Here is a 21,856-nt window from a genome sequence, read left to right as displayed (position 1 = left end):
CTTATCTTTTAAAACTCTATGCCACTTCCTAACTGAGTAGAAACTGTTTTCCTAGTTAGACACACATGTACAAATACTGTGCATTAGAGTTAGTTACATTCCAATTTCCTGAGCCTCTAACAATTGAGCTAGATACTCCACGGGAAAAGGTGTTAATACATATGGTAACACTTAATATGAGAGTAAATATTTGTACATTTGAAATGATCTTACGCATAGATTAGTTTGAGACAGGACACACATTATTATGGAATGGTGGGAAAGCCTATTAATGTGCTCACCATCTGTGTGGAGCATTTGTTTTAGGTCTTAAAAATAGATTTGCCTATTGCCCAATCATAGTTTGAGTGCCTTTTGTTGGCATATCTAATAGAATATCTTAATATTGGCCTATACAACTTTTGGGCGGTAGGATTCCTTAAAGCAATGACAGGAAGCATAAGGGAGGACAATAAGACACATCTGTGCACCTGTTTGTTAAACAACCTGTTTGCCCAGGGCTATAAATTGTGAATCTTGACAAGACAGTATATGCCAAAAGAGTGGTGCAGGGATGAGTCCTAGAACCTGGAATAAGTTAGCATTCTAGTACTTCTGGTTCCCTTGTCTAGAAGTAAATTTTCTTTTTGATTCTTTTTAGGTTCGATGCCTGAAAAAAGGTCTAAATAACTCACTGGTGATTGACAGTGGTTGCTAACAAATGACTAAATGTCATCTTGCTAAACATTAGCCGCCTTTAGCTTAGCGGTGGTGATGCGCAGCCATGCTACTGTGATGTGGTTTCTTTATAGCTTGACATTTACAAAGTCTTCTGCATTTTAACCAATCGCCATGACGCTTCCTTCTTCAATATTGATGTGTGTGTTTCTATCATAAGCCATTCGTGCTTCAGTTTGAAGAAGAAGAAAAGAGAACGAGAACACAGCTATTTAAAATAAAAAACGTAGTGAAGTTGATGGGAGCTGCAGAACTGTGTGTGGACATGAGCCCCCGTCACCATATTTACTGAGGCCCCTCAGCATATTCACTGAGGATTAAACTCTACTGTTCTTTGACCACAACTCAACATTCTTCAGCAAACAGGATGTGACCACACAGAAAGCTCTGAAGAAGACAGCTTCCTGTGTTACACAAATCTTAATGTGGAAACCCAGTTGTCCTACCTAACCTGCACCTCCAGAGCAACTCTTCCATTCTAGAGTTGTTGTTCGATAATATGTACTGGATATTTGAACAAGTCCGTTGATACAACCGCAGCATTAGTATAGTTGTATCTGTTCCGAAGCTTTCAATGAAATGAGGAAACATTCAGAATGTTTTTTAACTTTGTTTAATTGGGTTTTGCAATAATGTATAGGTGTTACATCAGAGAATTTATGATCAAATCAAACTTCAATTATATAGCCCTTTTCATTCACAAAGGTAACTCAAAGTGCTTCACAAACTAAAGACATAGACAATTTACAACAAATAAAAACAATCTCCCCCTTCTGATGTTATAACCAGAGTAACACATCTCTGTGATTAAAAAGAACAATTAATACCAATGCAGGACTGAATAAAATAGGAATAATATAAATAAACTAGAGAATGCAATTCCTGAAGAAATTGCTAGTGGGAATGCTTTATGCTGAAAAGCTGATGCTAAACTGCTATGCTGAAATGTAATGTGTAAGAAGAAAGTGAAGAATTTAGATTGAAATGATACATGAACACTGGGATTTGAATGTGTGATGAGAGAAGAAAAGAAAGTAAAAAGGCTTGGAAAAGCAGCAGAATATTTGAACTGCAAATTTTGAACTAACTTGATGGTGAATGATCTGTCGCCATGGCAACGGCATTTGATGACACCCCATAATACGCTTAGATGCGTTGATGGCTACATCGTTACCAAACCTGTGAAGTTTTGGGCCGTTTGGAACATTTTCACTGAAGTTATGAGAAAACCGTGTTTCATGGCGAGCATTGTGTTGCCATGGCAACGGCATTTGAAGAAACCCCATAATTGACGTAGAATTGACACGAATAATGTCAGAAAGATGTGTAACATTTTAAAGTTGGAATGAGGTTTCTGAGTGAAAGTATGAATGAACAGTTAGCAGTTGAAGTTGCATGAAGATTTGTTGAAGTCTGAAGATTTTCTCCATTGACTTCAATGGTTAAAAATGTGATGAATTATGGGATGTATCTCTGGAATTATGAAAGTTATGAATGATAAAAGTAATAGCCATCGATTCCCGACCGAGCTGAACGTTTTGATGTTTGAACTGAGTTTCTGCGATGTTGAATGCAGGAGGAGAAGAGGTGCAAAATTATAGCGGAATAATAATAATTTTGTCAGTAGAATAACATTTAGTAAATAAACAAACAATAATCAAATATAATACAAAAATATAACATTTAATCAAATAAAATGTTGTCAAAAGCCAAATGTAAAAGGTGGGTCTTGAGTTTGCTCTCATGTATGAGCGCTCTCGCTCAGGTCCTGTGGGGGGCTGGGGGGGGCCGTGATAATAAAAAGACTCCTCACCATGGGTCTTAGTTTTCACTTTGGGTATGAATAGAAGGCACCAGAAGACCTGAGGGTTCCAGAGGGCTCATAGGTTCAAAGCAAATCCGATAAATAGCTAGGCCCAAGACCATTAAGAGATTTAAAAAACAATACAAGTATTTTTAAATTCAGTAAGGAGACAATCATTTACAATAAAAGACAATATTAAAAGCAATAATTGAATCATGCTCTAAATGTCTCTCTGCAGTGAAAGCGTGATCAGCTCCATTCTTCTTCCTCCAGAGAGTTACAGCTACAAAGAGATCCGCTCCTTTGTGGAGAACAAGATGCCGGGGAAGAGCCGCACCAACGACTTCCTGCAGTACAAACCGCAAGGCTCTGAGCCGCATCTACCCAAGGGCCAGAGGGTGGAGTCCTCCAACTACGACCCCTACCCCCTGTGGGCCGGGGGCTGCACATGGTGGCGCTCAACTTCCAGACTGCAGGTACTCTCTCTCTTGGTGGGGTTCCCTAAAAGGAAAGTCACAAATGAAATAGAGAGTTTAATTCTGCATGTATGGATTCCTTAGCTTTTACTGCCAACAATATTGTGAGAAACAAGCAAACATTAAATGTCATTTCGAAACATTTTCAGAACAAACACACATATTTGCTAAAGGTAGAAATAGCAATAGACTTTTTAACATTTACTTTATTGTCTATCTATAGAGTGGCGAAGTCACGCCCATCTACTTCCTTCCGCCCCATGGGACCTTATTTCGGAAAAATAATGTATTGAAGTCAAGGAGAGAGAAAACGTATCTTTCGATCCCGTTTGAATTGTGCCATGAATTACACATATGATGTTTGTCAATCTTAAAAAATCATTTCCATGTCAAAAAAGTCACAGTTTGTCGTAAAACTGTTGAAATATAAGACTGAAAAATACGCAACTAGAAAGACTACAAATCCCAGAGTCGCGTAAGTGATGTCACAATTGTTTTCCTCCACTAAGAGATAGCTAAGATCAGCGCCATATAGATAGAATCTATCTATATGGCGCTGGCTAAGATAAGATAACTTTAACAAGATGCCTGTGTGCTTAGTACCAGGTTGTTCATACCAGCAATGGGTCTTGCTCGTTCTTTCGCTTCCCGTCTGATGAAAGGACCAGAAGTGTCTGGATCAAGTTAGCTACCTAGCTAGTAGCTAGCACGTTAGTTAGCATTACAGCCTTGTCATTTTATTAGCCTTAACATGAAGTAACATTAAGTAACCCAAAATGTTAAAACAGTAAGAGTAGTAGTCATATTTCGTGAACCCTTTGAAGAGTACTGTCACCGGTGTGATCATTATATAATACACCATTTAAGCCCGGGGGAGAAATGCTAACGCTAACGCTAGCGATCTTCTCTACTTCATGCTATCTGCACAAATGGTTGACATTAAACATTAAAAAGACCAGGCAGTTCAGAGAGAATCAAAGGAAGGGCAGGCAGGCAGCTTTGCATGACTTTCTTCAGACGTGTTTCATTGTGGTGATAGTGAGGGTAGTCATCGTTTTGTTGACAAGACAGTAGTGACGGCCATCTTGGTGACGTGTGTTGTTCTGTGAGACCAGAGATGTCGTTCATTGAGCGTTTCACACAAACAAATGTGTTACTTCACAGTTTTACGACACATTTTTTTTTTTTTACTTGCAAAATTATCTTTTAAATTGACAAACATCATATGTGTAATTCGTGGCACAATTCAAACGGGATCGCAAGATAATCTTTCTCTCTCCATTGACTTCGATACATAATCTTTCCGAAATAAGGTCCCATGGAGGTCAACCGGAAGGGGAGGGACTTCGCCATTCTATAAGTTCACAAAAGCAACCAACAACATTTTTTATAGACAAGCTTAAAAATGTTATATATCATTATACATGTATATATAACTTCATAAGCTGTGTTATCAAATATGTTTTGAGAATGGCACTTTTGATAGTAAAGGTTGCTGACCCCTGCACTAGCCCCATATGTGACCTCTGTACCCCCCCTGAAACTCTCAAGCCTTAAACCTAGGACCAAAGACCCCCGTTCTTCCAATAGGCCCTGACAGTGGACATAGGGTAGAGCTCAGTGAACAGTGAAGAGAAGAACAGCCTTTACAAATCTGCTACAGCTTGTGGAAATACGGAACTGGAATGTAGAACATTTTTGGGTTTTCTCGCTCTCAACCCAGGCAAAAAGTAAAACTGTGTGAAATAATATGCAAACTGCAGCTGAATAAACAGTACAAATTTCAAATAATTGACTTTATCATCCACAGGAAGCAGTAACTACATTATGACAGGGATATTTTATAAAAAGAAATAAGTTAACATATTGCAAAAATATATTTTTCTTACAGGGTTTATTTTTTGCATCCCCTGAGTCACACTCAGTCACACTTGTACAGTACATCAAATACGTTGGTGGGATGAGGGTTAAAGGGAATCAGGAGGAACAGAAAATAAGGAAGCTATCATATTAACTATGCAAATTGAACAGACGTTTTTTAACAGTTGACATTTTGAGTTGCAGGAAAACACATGTGTAATTTAGAACATTCATGATAGCTTTGGGACCTTTAAGTGTGCCAGTAACCAAGGGCAGTGTCAACAAGCACAACACAAAGGTTGAGGCTGGATAGTCAGAAAAATCAGGTCCTATGTCTTTTTTCTAACCACTGTTCCTTAAGGGAAAAGCGATCATCAGGTGTTAGGAAAAGACAACTGAGAGAAGCTCAGTCTCACACACACTGGGTTACGAGTGTATTATATGCCAGAAATGAAACTTTACACATGTTACATATCACCATTCAACATGTTGAAGAAATAGTTTACAAAACCCCACACAGCTCAGTTAACACCTTGAAACTTTGTCTGATCATTTTACTGTAATTAGTGTTGCGTTTATATTTTGGCTTTTACTTTAATATATTGTTGAAAGTTTAAACATATAAGCACTTTAGCAAGTTAAGGCATAAGATGACAAATGTGCACATGATCAGCGGTTGTTTTAGTAAACGGCCAAATGTTGTGCCATGTTAAAAGTTAGGGCCACAAGGTTTTATGGAACAGCATTTTCTCATTTTCTAAAGCAGGGTCCAGTGTTTCCAAAGCTAAAGGAGATAGTAAAGGAAAACTGAAGCTCCTTTCCTTTCATCTAGAGATTCCAAACAGCTCAGGATCAGGTTATTCATTTCTACCGTAGTAAAAAGACAAGGGATCCATCCTGACATCTAAACACAACACAGACTCTGTCACAAACTTGAAAACACAAGGTATAGGACTCAAATGCACGACCCCAGGAGACAGAGGTAAAGTATGAGAAAAATACTTTATTCCAAAATTCAGGTCACAAAAAAGGATCGACACTTGACGAGGTGAAAAAGGTTCAAAAAGTAACAACAGAAAATCACTCACTTAATGAGGAACAACATTTACTGGAAAACTCAGGAGCATGAATCAGGCTTGAGACATGAGAAACAAACGCTGTTACGCTGTTACGCTGGCTACTGACATGGAGCCAGGACAAGACAAACTGGCACAAGGGGAGGGGAGGCTGGGGAATTTAAACAAGAGGTAACTGGGCACAGGTGGAAACAATCAGGGGTGGGGCTGATGCTGATGAGAGCAGGCACATACACAAGGATAGGGAGTCAAGGGACCTGGAATGAGACACAAAAGGTGAGAACCAAAATAAAACAGGAAGTGGGAGACAAGACAAAAATGACTAAACAAAACATGAAACATGACTAGACTAACATCTTTGACGAGACACAACAGTACCGCCCCCCCTCTAGGGCCGACTCCTGATGGCCCAGGCTGATCATTAAAGTCCTGAATAAGGGTCTTGTCTATGATAAATGTTGCAGCTACCCAGGATCTTGCTTCGGGACCGTAGCCTTTCCAGTCCACCAGGAATTGCTTGCCCCGACCCCTGTTGCGGACCCCCAGCAGCTTACAGACCTTATAAACTTGACCACCTTCAAAGAGCTGGGGCGGTGGAGGGGCTTGGAGGCGGGAACGAGTGTGCTTTCATGCACGGGTTTGATCTTGCTGTCATGGAACGTGGGGTGTAAGGCATGTAAAAATGTTGTGAACAGAAATAGAGCTCTCAAAGAAAACACAGGAATGATCAGAGAGTGCAACATCAGTCACCACAACCTTAGAGATATTCAGACCCTTTGAGATCATTAAGTCCAGAGTGTGCCCCTTATTGTGCGTGGGCTCCGTCACATGCTGAGTCAGTCCATAGTTATCAAGAACACAAAACAGTTCTTTAGCCCCTCTGTCCTGGGGGTTGTCAACATGGATGTTCAAATCACCAACAATGACTAGACGGTCAAAGTCAATACACACTATAGACAGCAGTTCAGTAAAGTCATCAAAAAAGCTTGCAGAGTATTTGGGTGGTCTATAGATATTTAGGAACAGAGCTCGAGAGGAGCATTTCAGCTGAAGGGCCACATATTCAAAAGAAGCAAAGTTCCCATAAGATGTCTTCCTGCATTGAAGGGAATCATTGAACAAAATAGCAACTCCACCTCCTTTCTTATGCATTCTTTCCTGACTCATAAAACTGAAGTTGGGAGGGGTTGATTCGATAACTGTTATTTTGTTCAATCCAAGTTTCCGTTAAAAACATAAAATCCAGATTGTGCTCAGTGATAAAATCATTGATTAAAAATGTTTTTCCTGCCAATGACCTGACATTTAATAAAGCTAGTTTAAGTTTGTTAAATACACTATGAGTCAGATTTTTTGTAACAAGCTGTGGCTGACATGGAATCACTGCTAAATTAGATAAACTCACACAAACGTTTGAGCGCTTCCTGTTTCTAAGCTGATTCACTGCTCTTAATCTATTACCTATCAACACAGATATCAGCAAAGCTACAGGCAGGCAGGGCCCCGGCTTGTCCTGGAAAGAGTTGAGAGTGCCATACCCCCTTGAGCCTGGACCCAGCACATATCAGTTAGACGTTGCTGCGTTTTGTACACACACATCCTTATCAGACTTCGGAGACCGCAGATGCTGTCTTGAAGGGGGGGGGAGGTGGTTGACGTAGGCATGGTGGCGTTGTTGAGGGGCGGGGGTCAAGGACATGCTGCCAACCCTGTTTATCGCCTTCATGTGGTCATTGAACTCCAGTAAGGACTTGGTGCCAACCCTCTGTATCTCCTTCATGTGGTCATCAAACTCCAGGAGGGTGGGCGAGGGTGAAAGGGTGAGTGGAGAGTAGAGAGAGCTGGGGGGTGAAGGAAGAGTATCCTCAAAAGTGTTGGTAGGGGGGGTGAAGGGTGGTGGAGACTCCTCCATTTGTCTCATAGGTCTCCCATAATCAGAACATTCCTCAGGCGGGTGCAGTGATACTTCTTCAAGGTTTTCTGCGCGATGTGTCTTTCTCCTGTTTTGATTCCTCTTGCCGCTTGTCCTTGGCAGAGGGAACAGATTGATGACGCAGGCAGTTGAATATGTTAGAGATAAATAATTTTACTCCTGACTTGTTCAGGCAAATTCCATCTGCCTTAAAAAGATGTTTGCGATCCCAGAAAAAGTTAAAATTGTCAATAAAATGGACAGAATGGTCAGTACAGGCAGCTGAAAGCCACGTGTTTAGTGCAAACAGTCTGCTGAATCTCTCCACTCCTCTTCTGACTGGCGGTAGAGGGCCACTGATGAACACCTCCGCATTTAGAGAGCTGACTGTTTCCAACAAACATTTAAAGTCTTCTTTCAGCACTTCTGACTTCACAACATCATTCGTTCCAATATGCAGTACCACATTCTTCACAGTCGGATGTTCAGCCCCAATATGCAGGATCTTCTCAGCCAAGACCATATCCTTGGGAAAACAGAGTACTTTGGTGTTGTTCTTACTACACAGACTTTTTACATCGCTTATAGCAGAGTCACCCACAATCAGAGTTTCAGGCCCAGTCGTTAGCTTTCCCTCTAGCCTTTTACTTTTGGAGTAGCTATTGGTCCTTACCCTGCTGTGTGAAGAGGACAGGTTATCCAGGTCATCAGAAAGAGATCTCCGGTTCTCGGTCAGCGGAGCGTATCTGTTCTGGATTGGCACACTTGGTGGTTTAGGAGGATTGTTTGTAGTTCTCCCTTTAGCAGCTGTCCACGGCTGTTTCCTAGTATGAAGAGGGTTGAAGAGGCACTCTTCCTGGGTGATAACAATGCAGGCCAGCCGGTCGCATCACAGATTTCAGAGCGCTGGGCTCAGCCTGTTATTGGTCCTCCCAAATCCCATGGAAATGATTTACTCTTAGGCTTTGCACCCAGACATTTCCAGGGAGGACTACCACTTGTAGAAGTATTACCCGGTACACCGCCCTCCTGTTCCTTGGAATCCTTGTAGCTGCTAACTAGCTGTGAGTTAGCATGCCCTTTTCCATTATTTTGCACACTGGTAAAGTGGTGTCATTCCCACATAGTCCATTCACTTCCACGCTAACTTCCAACCGTTCCATTTTCATTTCCAACACGGCCATCTTCTGTAGAAGTTTGTGGAAGTCATCTGTAGAGAACGGAGGCATTTTGCTGCTAACTAGCTTAAACTAAATAGCATGCAGTACCAGGCTTTAGCTGTTGCTAGGCCACGATACTGTAAGACTGAGGTTGTCGTAAAAATATTGAAATATGGCTGAAACCCTCCGTCTATTTACGAAGAATAACTAAAGTTTTCAGAAAAGAAAAATAGGAAAATCAGCATAAAAAAGTAAGCAGAGGCAAGAGCAAGCAGAAAAGCGTCTGCACTGTAAGGAAGCAATGAGTGTACTCTCATTGACCTGGGGAGTCGTAGGCGCACAGACACAGGATTAATTATCTTGGACACAGGAAATTGACCCACAAACCTAGGGGCCAATTTTTTGGAGGCGACATGAAGAGTTAGATCTTTGGTGGAGAGCCAGACCTTCTGGCCCGGTCTGTAGAGGGGAGCAGCCCTGCGATGGACGTCTGCTACAGCCTTCATCCGGGCTGAGCTTCTGAGTAGGGCCTGGTGAGCACCAGCCCAGATCCGGCGGCAGCGTCTAATCATGGCATGAGTTACCTCTCCTTCGTTGGCTGAAAACAGCGGGGGCTGGTAGCCATTGGCACAATGGAAGGGAGAGAGACCTGTGGCCGCTGTGGGGAGAATGTTATGGGCAAACTCAACCCATGTGAGGTGGTCGCTCCAGATGGCCTGGTTCTGGGAGACAAGACAACGTATTGTAGTCTCCAGTTCCTGATTCAGGCGCTCCGACTGTCCATTTGATTGTGGGTGATAGCCAGATGACATGCTGACGGTGACGTCTAAGAGCCGGCAAAAACAGAATGCGGAAATAAACTGTGGACCCCTGTCGGAAACAAAGTCACTAGGAAACCCATGGATCTTGAATACCTGGTTCATCATGACCTTTGCGGTACCCTTGGCAGAGGGAAGCTTGGTTAGGGGGATGACATGAGCCATCTTGGAGAACCGGTCCACCACTCTCAGGACCGTTTTATTGCCTTTGGATGGTGGGAGTCCTGTCACAAAGTCCATGGAAATGTGTGACCAGGGACGTTGGGGAACAGGCAGCGGCTGAAGCAAGCCCATCTGGACCTGAGGTCTTATTACGGGCACACACAGGCCGCTACGTACTCCGCCACCTCCTTCTTCATGGCTGGCCACCAGAACCACTGTTTGATCAAGAACATGGTTCGTTTAACACCAGGATGGCACGTGAGCAAAGACGTGTGAGCCCAGTGGATTACCTTGGAGCGAAGAGACACAGGGACAAACAACAGGTTTGCTCGGGCACTCGCTAGGTGCCGGGCTCACAACATTAGCTTGCTTCACGTCTGTTTCTATTTGCCAAGAAAACTCTCCGACCACACGGTTCAGTGGAAAGATGGTTTTGGGTTCTACGGCAAGTGGTTCTGGGTCGCAAAGGCGAGACAGAGCATCAGGCTTCCGGTTCTGGGACCCGGGGCGAAAAGAGAGCGTAAAGTGGAACCTACTAAAAAAGAATGTCCACCTGGCCTGGCGAGAGTTGAGGCGTTTAGCTTTTCTAATGTATTCCAGGTTCTTATGGTCTGTCCAGACCATAAGAACAGTCTGGTGCTGTTTTGACCCTTTTCATAGGCGTTATGACAACATCGTGTTTTTTGGCGAGGGATGCGTTTCCATGGAAACGGCATATGGTGAGATGTCAGATTTGACGTAGAGCTGTTGAGGCATGGACCGGTGATATACAAGTGAAGATTGGGGGATGATCGGACCGTGTCCATTGGAGTTACAGCGACATCGTGTTTTATGAAGGATGCGTTGCCATGGTAACACCACGTTATGTAACATCAGATTTGACGAAGAGCTGTTCAGATTTGACGTAGAGCTAGTGGCGTTCTGAGCATGTCAGTTGGAGTTATGACATCATCACACAGGTGTTTGTGTTTGAGGTAACAATGTTATCAAACACCTGTCTTTGAGCCCAGAGATCAAAGGTTTCCATGGTGATGTGCAGTAATCAGTGAGAGGAGAGCCTTTCCATTGATCTGAATGAGAGATAAACCTCTTACATGTGAACGTTTTGTTGAAGAACCGTAGCAGATATCGGTGAAATGTCAACGCGTGAAGCATGTCAGGACCCTGACGAGCGTCTGAGTCTGCTTTTTGTGTACTTTCGGGTCAATAATGTGGCCTTTTTGGCAGATTAACTAAAGGTGTGCGGCTGCTGCTGTGAGGAAAGATCAGGCTGAATTTACAATGGGCCTTAATGGAGACATGTTGAAAGTTTTTGTCACTTCATGCCCTTAAGAGGCATTTTGTTTAATTATTTTGCTTAATTATTTTTTATTTTTCAACGTAGGAGAGGTTTTCCTACGTTTTTCATGAAAAATGATGTCTCATGAGTGTAGGGTTTGGGAATTATGGCAAGTTAAAAAAAAAATATGAAGGCGAATTTCAAGCTGTCCCCCACTCTAGCTGTGACATCATCAGTGTTGGGTGTAACAGTAATGTATTACTTTTTGCTGTAACGAAGTAATGTAACGCATTACTAATGAAATTTGGGTAATATACTACCCGTTACAATTCTCAGTAACGCAGTTACAACTCATTTTTAATAAAGTAGTAAAATAAGTAACATCTGAAGAAGGCCTCTATACCAAGCTCCAAACTAAGTTAAATATCTCAAAAAGTGTAAAAGATATGAAAAATCATATGCTGCAAAATGCATTTCCTGCAGAAAATGCGTGTGAATGCTGTAAACTGTGAACATTTGTTGCTGAATTGAGCTGAAAATGCAGAAAAAGCTGAATATGTTATTAGCTGAATGGTAGCTGCTTGTAGCTACAGAGACCAAGTCAGTGTGTTGCTGAACTTAGCAGAGAAATGCAGAAAAGTGAAATGATTTGAATCAAATTGTTACAGCTCAAATGCATTGCAATGACTGTTGAAAACTTGAAAGTGAAATGTTAAACTGGAAGAGTAGGAAAAATAGTGAAGAAGATTCATATTTAAAAGAAAATGTTTAAAAAAGGTATAAACAACAACATGTATAGCCTCAATGTCCTGAAATAGCTGAATAATGTAATAGTTGAATGGTTTCTGCAGCTGAAAGTAGGCTGAAGGAGTTACATATCAGATGTAAGTAGTGAATGAATGTGTATTAGGAAGAGAAAAGAAAGTAAAAAGGCTTGGGAAAGCAGCAGAATATTTTGACTGCAAACTTTTCGACTAAAACCATACGTCACCAATAATGTATAAAATATGTGGAACATGTTGAAGTCAGTATGAAGAGTACTAGGTCCAGTGTGTTTGTCAGTGTGTGTTTCTGTGCTGAGCACCTAATCACAACAAATAATCATAACACCTGTGTGAGCCCGGATATCAAAGGTTTCAATATGCCCAGCAACACCATGGTTACCAACTGCAGCACTGAGTCCCATTAAGAATGCATTGAGGATTATATCTGACAATTTTGCCACCTGTTCAAAAACTATGGCTCCTATAAAAAAAAATGCCCAGAAAGTGAGCATCAGGGAACCCCAATGAACTGATATATGGTTGTTTTTTTGGGTTTTGTGTGTAAAATGTGAAAATGGGAGCAGTTTGTCTAAAGTTTACTTCTCTCTGTTCTGAAGAAAGTTCCGGACAAATTTAACATGGGAGTCTATTGGGAGCTAGGTGGACTTTTTGTCACTCAGATCACTATTGGGCCAGCACGGTGGGTCCGTTTGATATGATGAAGGCAATTGAGCAGGCCAGACTAATTATGCTCCTGAAATCTTTTGAAATTATTTGAATAGAGTGTATATTTTGGCTCTAAGAGCAGTTTTAAAATATTTCTTCCGAAGATTTTTAAGACCCTCTACACTCTGATGATGTCATGCACTCTAGCCCTGAAGAGTCCCTCCCATAGACACCCATTATAAAATCGAAAACGGCCTGAAAATGTACCAAAACTTAAACGTTGATAGGTCAAAAACTGTAAAAGATATCAAAGATCTGAAGAACAAGTTTTATAGCTGAAGGTCTTGTGATCATGTTAAAGTTGGAATGAAGTGTCTAGCTGAAAGTATGTGGAAGGAGTAGCATTTGGCACAAGGTGTAGGTAAAAGAGGATTTGAAGGTTCCTCCCATTGAGTTACATGTTAAAAAAAGAGTTTAAAAAGCTGAATATTTTGAAAAGTATAAAATATTTTGAAAAAGTTGAAAGTTTCCCATCATGTGCTGAAAAGGCTGAATATTTTGATATTTGAATGGTTTCTGTAGCTGAAAGTATGCTGAAGTTGAAGTTGTAAACAGCATTCGCACTAATAATAATAATAAGATTAAAGAACAGAATAATAAACAAAACATGAAACATGACTAGACTAACATCTTTGACGAGACACAACAGACACCAGACAAATCATGGCTGACAGTTACTCTAGGTACTTCTAGGTCATTTCCCTAATTAAGGCAACTTTCTTAGCAAAACTGACAATTCGACTGCAACCCTGGACCCTGGAACTGACGCAGCTAACTGGAATGCAGCCATAATCAGATGTTAAGCACTACACCTGTATGCCTCTCCATACAGTGGCCTCAGGTCAGGGCTCAGGTTAATGCAGGAGCACCGAATGCTGGATGTTGGAAGCCTTTTACAAACTAATCTGCTGATAAACTAATCTTAATTTGTAATAAAATCATATCTGGGTGACTAGCAGCATTCTGACATTAGGCATGTTAGTCCTGAACAGTTGTTGAAATGTAACAAAGTACATTTACTCAAGTATCGCACTTAAGTAAAATGTTGAAGTACTGTACTTTACATTAGTAGTTTGATTTTAGACACTTTGACTACAAGCACAGGTGTAAGCTCTAACAATAACGATGTGTGCTGTTCATGTGTCCCAGAAGATGTTTGTTGAAAAAGGGAACACCGCAACAATCCAGGTTTCCTTCCAAATGTATAAAAGAAATTGGCAATAAATGTGAATAAATGTTTATTACAATTCTCTATGGTTCTTTCACAATGACGTTGTCGTGGCCATTATATATCTAACGTATCTTAAACATTTTATATTGAGTATTCTTTGAGGTTCATGTCCATTCTACTGTAGATACATTTATATACTTTCTGTTTATTGTTTTGTTTTATTTTATTTTATACTTATTTTCCACCTTTTCATTTTAAATATTGTATATGTATATTGTAATATTGTGTGTGTGTGTGTGTGTGTGTGTGTGTGTGTGTGTGTGTGTGTGTGTGTGTGTGTGTGTGTCCAGATAAATACACCCAGCTGAACAGCGCCCTCTTCAGTATGAACGGACAGACGGGGTACGTGCTGCAGCCCGAGCTCATGCGCTATGATAGCTACGACCCCAACCAGGAGAAGAAGAAGGTCAAGTACAAAATCACTGTTAGGGTACGTAACACTCTCAATATTTATAACTGTCTGGACGCACTTTGAATTGCCTTTTGGTGAAATCGGCAATATAAATAAACTTGCCCACAAGGCATGAGGCAGGGCCAGTGAAAAACTGTGTCAACGATATTAGAGGGGCCTGATGCTGATAAACTAATCTGAATTTGTAATCAAATCAAATCTGGGTGACTAGCAGCATTCTGACATTAGCCTCTTAAGCACGGCGGTCCCCCCATTGGACCCCTCCCACCGTTTCTTTTTCGAGATAATGTCTCAGGGCTTCTTAACATTTATGAAACTATTAATGTGTAGCACCAGATTAACGGGAAGAATCTCAGCTAACTGAAGATATGAACCATTTTTACCAAAAAAAAAACACAAGTCTCATAAGAAGCGTCTAAATGACCCCTGAGCGAAAAAATTCTAACGCACTGCGGCACACAATTCAAGATAAAAATACCCTTATTACTTATCGTAGCTGCACATACAATATAGCCGATTAAAGCTGAGACTCCACTGATTATTTAGGTATAGTATCATCACTGAGCGATCCGAACTTGCGACAGGGGAAGCAAACACAGACATCACAACACGTACCTTTACGGAGCTTTTACGGCAGATCGTCTCACCGTAGCTGTCAATTAGGTCAAAAGACGTGTTCAATGGCATTAAAACGAAAAAAAAAAAATGCTACAACTGTTGATCCATAGGTTGATAATGTATCTGTGCCTTTGAAAAAATTATTTATAATCCATAATTCCATTTTTATGTAAAAATCGGAGCGGAAAAGTTAGCTGCTAATGGTAGCCACCAGAGTGTATGCAGCTTCCGGTTTTGGTAACGCGTCACTCTCACTCCTTATTTGTTAACGTTTTGGTGTGTATATAACTTTCCCTCGATTCCATTGGCTCTAGCCGTTATAAAGAGATTTCATTCATCAAAATCGAGCAAGGGGGACCAGAGATAGGTCAAATCCACCCAAATGACCCCAGAAGTGGGGTTTTTTGGCTAAATCTCCCTAAAAAGGTCAAATTTCACTTGTTTTGCATCAATCTTGATACAGGGTACTTATTATATGTTGTACTTTGGATTCCTAAAGCTTTTAGTCTACCTTACCATCATCCAAGGGTAGTTTTCACTATAAGTAAAAAAGAATTTTTGGACGGACACTATAATTTACAGTTTTTTACTATGTTCAATCTGAATTTTCTTTAAAATAAAAAACATCTATATTGATTCTGACTTTTCTACATCTAACTCACAGGTTTATCATTACTTTGAGAATAAAGATTATTAATTTAACCCTTTTAGAAGGGAAGATATGGTCATTTGTTCTGGGAATGTCATTTTCGAGCCTGAGACCTGAAAAACAGGCTCAGGGCTTAAGAGGTTAGGCATGTTAGTCTTGAACAGTTGTTGAAGTATCGCACTTAAGTAAAATGTTGAGGTACCTGTACTTTACATTAGTAGTTTGATTTTATGCTACTTCATACTTTTACCCCACTACATTTTAGAAGCCAGTATTGTACTCTTTACTCCATTACATCTATCTGACAGAGTTACTTTATACATTATTAGTTAATACAAAATAGAAATCAACTAATAAAAAAAAAAATACAAGTTAAAATATTCAGCAGCAGTAAACAAGATAGTTAAAGTTAACTCCACCTTTACCAGCTGTGATAAACACATAAATGCATCGATAAGTTGAATCCCTTAATTTCTCATATATGATTCTTATACGCGAAACAAGCACTTTGACTATTAGTACTTATATATATATTTAGATGCCAATGCTTCTGTACATTTACTATAGTAAGATTTAGAATGCAGGTCTTACACTTGTATTTTCACAACTAAGTATTGCTTCTTTGACTGAAGTATAATATCTCAGTCCTGAGAGCAGTTCTGACGGCGGTGTGTGTGCAGGTGATCGCTGCCAGACACCTTCCCAAGCCGGGCCGCAGCATCGTCAGTCCCTTCGTGGAGATCGAGCTGTGTGGCCACACAGAAGAGAAGTTCAAGACCGTCGTCTACCGTAAGTAAAGGCGGGGGGGAACAGTTTGACCTGTGGGACAGAACAAGGGGCGAGGATGAACTGAGATGAGCTGATGTGTGATCAGTCCTCCTGTCCTCTGCAGGTGATAACGGTCTGAACCCGCTGTGGAAGTCCCCGGCTGACTCAGCGGTGTTCACGGTGTTCGAGCCTGAACTCACCTTCCTGCGCTTCGTGGTCAACGAGGAGGACATGTTCTCAGACCCCAACTTCGTGGCTCAGGCTACATTTCCTGTGAAAGGCATCCGCTCAGGTGGGAGCACAGCAGCTTCAGTTCTCATCATCTAACTATGATCTTTGTTTCTGTCACTCACCCTCAGAGGGACATATACATATACAGATACAAAATATGTCAACGATAATACAAAAAGAACGAGAAAAGAAAAAGCCATTTCACACTTATCATACATGATGCCTGTTGCAATGGTCTGAGTTCATCTATCACACACATTACCGCAGCAATTCATAACATTACATGTATTTTTAAACTGTTGACTATTATATATACTATACTATAATCTTACATATCATTTGTTTACTAGGAGCATGATTTCTGTACACTATTCTGAAATAACTTTTCAGTTCTGCCTTCTCTTACCTCTTTTGATACATTTCAGATTCAATATAGAGTAATCAATGAAAATTAATGAAATAAAATAGAAGATAAATAAAATAAAATATTATACATACTGTACATAAGAACAAATAATGTGCAATAGGAAGATAAAATAAGATTAATAAATATAAGGAAATAAAGTAAACTGAACATTAGAAGGTCAAATTAAATTAAAAAAGCATATGGAGTTATGTGTAAAATACTGATCAATGTTAGATATGTTGTGGACAACTACATATTATGTATCCGTAATATAACCTCTGAATATTTTTTCAAAGACGCCACTGTGTTTTGAATTTGATTTGAATATTTTCCACTGGCTGATCACATTATGGAAATCCAACGTTAGAAAGGTGTTAATCAGTCACAGTCTGGTCAGGTCTGCTATTAAAGTTCACTTTTGTGTAAAAGGTCGGCACCTTTCTGTGATCGGCAACACAGAAAGGTGTGTATTTAAATGTTTCAAATAGATGATCAGAATCAGAAATACATTCATAATCCTGGGGGAACTAGTTTTTTGTGACAGTTGGTCCATTAAAGAATGAATACAATTTAAAAAAATGTAAAATGAATACGCAATGAAAGTAAATACATAAAATAAGATACATAAACATTAGAAAGTAAAATGTCAAAAACATGATAAATAGTCGAGTGTCAGCATATTGACTACCCTTTGTCAAACAGTCTGATGGCCACAGGCAGGAAGGACTTCCTGTGGCGCTTTGTGGTGCATCATGGTAGAATGAGTCTTTCACTGAAACTACTCTGTGCCTGAGCAGCGTGTCATGGTGTGGGTGAAGACATCCTCCTCTGTGACACGGCCGGCAGACAGTCGAGCTCTACACCAGTGATGTAAGAACATCCGATCTGATTAGTGTTTGTTTCTCCAGGGTACCGCTCCGTCCCTCTGAAGAACGGCTACAGCGAAAACTTGGAGTTAGCCTCTCTGCTGGTCTACATCAATGTACAACAAGCAGGGGTGAGCACACACACACACACACACACACACACACACACACACACACACACACACACACACACACACACACGCACACACACACACACACACACACACACACGCACACACACACACACACACGCACACACACACACACACACACACACACACACACACACACACACACACACACACGCACACACACACACACACACACACACGCACACACGCACACACACACACACACACACACACACACACGCACGCACGCGCACACAGCAGTTGATGTACTCACATGCCCTGTCCTCCAGAAAGCGGAGGAGGAGCTGTACTCGTCCTCCAGCCAGCTGAAGAAGAGGCAGGCGGAGGTGGGGGGCGAGCCCTTCCTGTACGAAACACACACCAACCTCCAGCGCGCCGCTCCCCCTCCCCAACACACCCTCCTGACCAGAGAGGGCAGCACTCAAAGGTGAGCTCATATTATTGGGGGGGTTGGGACCATGGATGTATAATAAGAACTGGATACAGCGTGGGAGGCGGGGCCTCGTTCATTCCTATGAGAGTTGCTCATTGGCGCATGAAGACAAAATGGCCCAACTTTTGAGAGAGCGAAACGTCACGAAAGTATTCATATAATCATATAATCCGTTCTTATTGTGCATCCATGGGTAAAGGTAAAACTCATGTAGTACTGAACACGTCACATGAGAGGTTGGGCCACGGCCATTGCCCAACCTCTCATTCGCATATAGGCTGTCGGAAAGTCACATCTGTGTTTTTGCCTGCTCTTGCCAGGATGTCTAAGGGAGTTAAACGTTGTGCTGTTGTTGGCTGCAAGAATCGGGACAAGGGACTGCATGCAATGCCATCCCTGGAAAAAGACAAGAATCTGTGGCTAGACTTCATTTTCAAGGGACATGTGCCAGAAGACTCCGGCAGATTTCTGCTTGTGTGTTCTAAACATTTTACCACGGACATGTTTATGAACTAGATTTTTTTTTCGCCGGTCAACATGTCCGTTAAAGTTTAAATCTTCCGGACAAAATTTGAAAAGTGCTGGTCAAAGGTCTTCTTTGTTATTTATTGAGCTTTAAAACAAATGAATAAATATAAATATAATAATATAAGAATAATACACGGAGGACGGAGCCTCTCTTTTCCTCCCCCTCTTCTGAGAGCCCAGCAGCTGATCTCCCTCTCCTGCAGGGGGGCGTGGCTCATTTGCATTAAAGCTATGTCACAGAATCAGCCCTTGCAAAAACAGGGCTGGAAAAGAGCAAATAGAGCGAAATGAGGCATGGCTAAAATGCATGATCTGTTTGGTATTTTGAAAAAAAAACTTCACAGACATGTTTTATATAGATATGGCCCTACAATATATGTTTCAAATATAGCATGATAGGTCCACTTTAATTAAATGTAGCAATACTACATTTCAAAAGTTCTTTGTTACAAGTAGAAATCCTGCATTCAAAATCTTACTTAAAGGTGGGGTAGGTAAGTTTTAGAAACCGGCTCGAGATACACTTTTTGTTATATTCCATGGAATGCTCTTAACATCCCGATAGCAATGAATATCTTAAGTGCTTTGACAACAAATCCATAAAAAAATGTCATCTGTGGAAGCCGTAGCGCTGTAAAAAGTACGACCAATCATTTTAGCCGGCCCGGCTAAAATAACTGGATGGCCTACCTGCCTGTCAGCCTTCCATCTGTGCACAAACTTATCTCGTGCCCTCATTGGTCATGTGTGCGTTCATGTGTGTTGGAGGAGGGGCTCTATAAGGAAGTGGGAGATTTGTTCCGGCTGTGTATTTTCAAATTCTAGCGCACTCGAGCTGGTCTCTCCAAAATTACCTACCCCACCTTTAAGTAAAAGTACCAAAGTATCAGCATCATCTATACTTCAAGAACCAAAAGTAAAAGTACTTCTTATGCGTAATGGCCCATTTCACAATCATATATATATATCTATATATTGAGTTACTGTTAGCTTATTCATGTGTTTTTATCACAACTGGTAAATGTAGAGCTAATTTGAATAACTTGATATACTGCTGCTGGATATCTCAAAGTTTATTTAATAATGATTTATATTTTGTGTAAGCTAATAATCTAAACATAAAAATAAAATAGCAACTAAAAGCTGTTAAATAAATGTAGTGGAGTAAAAAGCACATTATTGCCACTGAAAAACTGAAACGTTGACTTAAATGTAATATGTCAAGAGATTTCACATAACTGTATTAGGTTGGTTGAAAGCAATAATATGAAGTATATATATATACCACCCACCACTGCATGTAATAAATCCTTTTCTCTGTGCATTTCAGGACAAAAGAGAAAAAGATAAACAACAGTAAGTTCTACTCGTGAACCGTCTACGTCCCTCCTTGTATGCCGACTACATAACTTCACTCCTGTTTGCTTACTCAAGGAATATTGATCTGTGCATTTGAGAATTTTAAAATGGGGACAAGGTATCATTTTTGACTTTTTTATACAAAATTGTTTTTCTATTAAATATTTTGTGGTCTTAATATGTGATTCTTTGGGGGTAATTTCTCTAAAATACCTCTGGTAAATGTAGGCAACATTAAACGTAGACCTGGGTGAGACAGGTGGAAGGAAAGTGATTGTGTGACTCCTTTATAATCGATAAGGTGTGTGTGTTGGGGGGGGGGGGGGGCATTTCCTCAGAGGGGCCTACAGTGTGTGTTCTGCCATCCGTCTGAAATCAAACTGCATCATGGAGACTCAGATTATATTTATTGTATTCCAAGAGGAATATTTCTGAATAATGAGCTGCCGTACAGGCTGTGGATCCTTCAGGGAGCAAAGGTAAAAGGACTGAAATGGAGCGTAGCAGTCACATGGCGGCTGTGTGTGTTTGCTGTGTCCTTTCACCAGTGTGACAGTATCTGTGTGTGTTATTGTGCTGCCTTTTTGAACAGTTGATTTAATGAGAACATGTCATGTATTTAATTTGAAGCTAGATGATGTCTATTGCTTTTCTGTAAGTCCTCTGATAATTTCTTATGAATTGATTCAATAAAGTATGCTTGGTGAACTTGACCCTATTTCTATGTTTTATCTTTATTTCTTTGCCTAGAGCTGTGTTGGATTGAATTCACTTTAATGTTAACTTATATGATGCCTGAGACTATATAAGAAGGAATGTCACAATGTTGGTTTTGAATGTTCTTAAGTCTTGGTACTTAGATATACTTTGGCCAAATATATAACAGTAGGATTTTTCTAGGAAATTTTTTGATTCTCAACTTTTTGAGGAGCTGTCAGGGGCCGTTTTAGTGCCTATGAGCAAAGAGGTCATGATCCTGAGTTGAAGTCCCACAGAAGGCTTTGCCCACCTACGCTGTGTTTGGAAGCCTTCTTTTACAAGTAGAGAACGATTCAAATGCCCCAGACAGTCTTAGAGTGTCCAACACAGTTATGCAATGCATTTGACATGAATTTGTTTAAACCTAACATTATTTTAGAAAAGCAAGATCTGGGTGTGATAAAAGCAAACAGACTCGTCCAACCCTGTGATGATGTGTCCTCAAGCTACTTCTTTTAACAGTAGTAGATTATCTGTAAGTACATACTTAGTGATTGTTTCCCATTAAATCTTTCTAACAGTGTGTTTGTGTCTATGTGCATGTATTTTGTGTGTGTGTGTGTGTGTGTGTGTGTGTGTGTGTGTGTGTGTGTGTGTGTGTGTGTGTGTGTGTGTGTGTGTTGAAGTCAATCAAATAGTGTGTGCTGATATCCTAGGTGCATTGATACCACAATGTATTGCAATGCTGAG

The 21,856-nt window shown here is 40.6% G+C and overlaps 1 protein-coding gene across 1 annotated transcript in view; it reads left to right on the top strand.

The window, feature by feature from the left end:
* plcg2 (phospholipase C, gamma 2) overlaps positions 1-21,120 on the top strand; it is a gene marked incomplete in the record, with an annotated part of 116,316 nt that extends 95,196 nt beyond the window's left edge. Inside the window, 5 exon segments of the mRNA XM_034132875.1 lie at positions 16,345-16,453; positions 16,557-16,724; positions 17,978-18,066; positions 18,357-18,514; positions 20,379-21,120. Coding sequence (XP_033988766.1) covers positions 16,345-16,453; positions 16,557-16,724; positions 17,978-18,066; positions 18,357-18,514; positions 20,379-20,421 — 567 coding nt within the window.
* Between the last annotated feature and the right edge of the window lie 736 nt (positions 21,121-21,856).

This window comes from Trematomus bernacchii, unplaced genomic scaffold (assembly GCF_902827165.1).
Source record: "Trematomus bernacchii unplaced genomic scaffold, fTreBer1.1, whole genome shotgun sequence".
NCBI lineage: Eukaryota > Metazoa > Chordata > Actinopteri > Perciformes > Nototheniidae > Trematomus > Trematomus bernacchii.
Note: the sequence above shows the minus strand (reverse complement) of the source record. Positions and strands in the feature narration are given on the sequence as shown.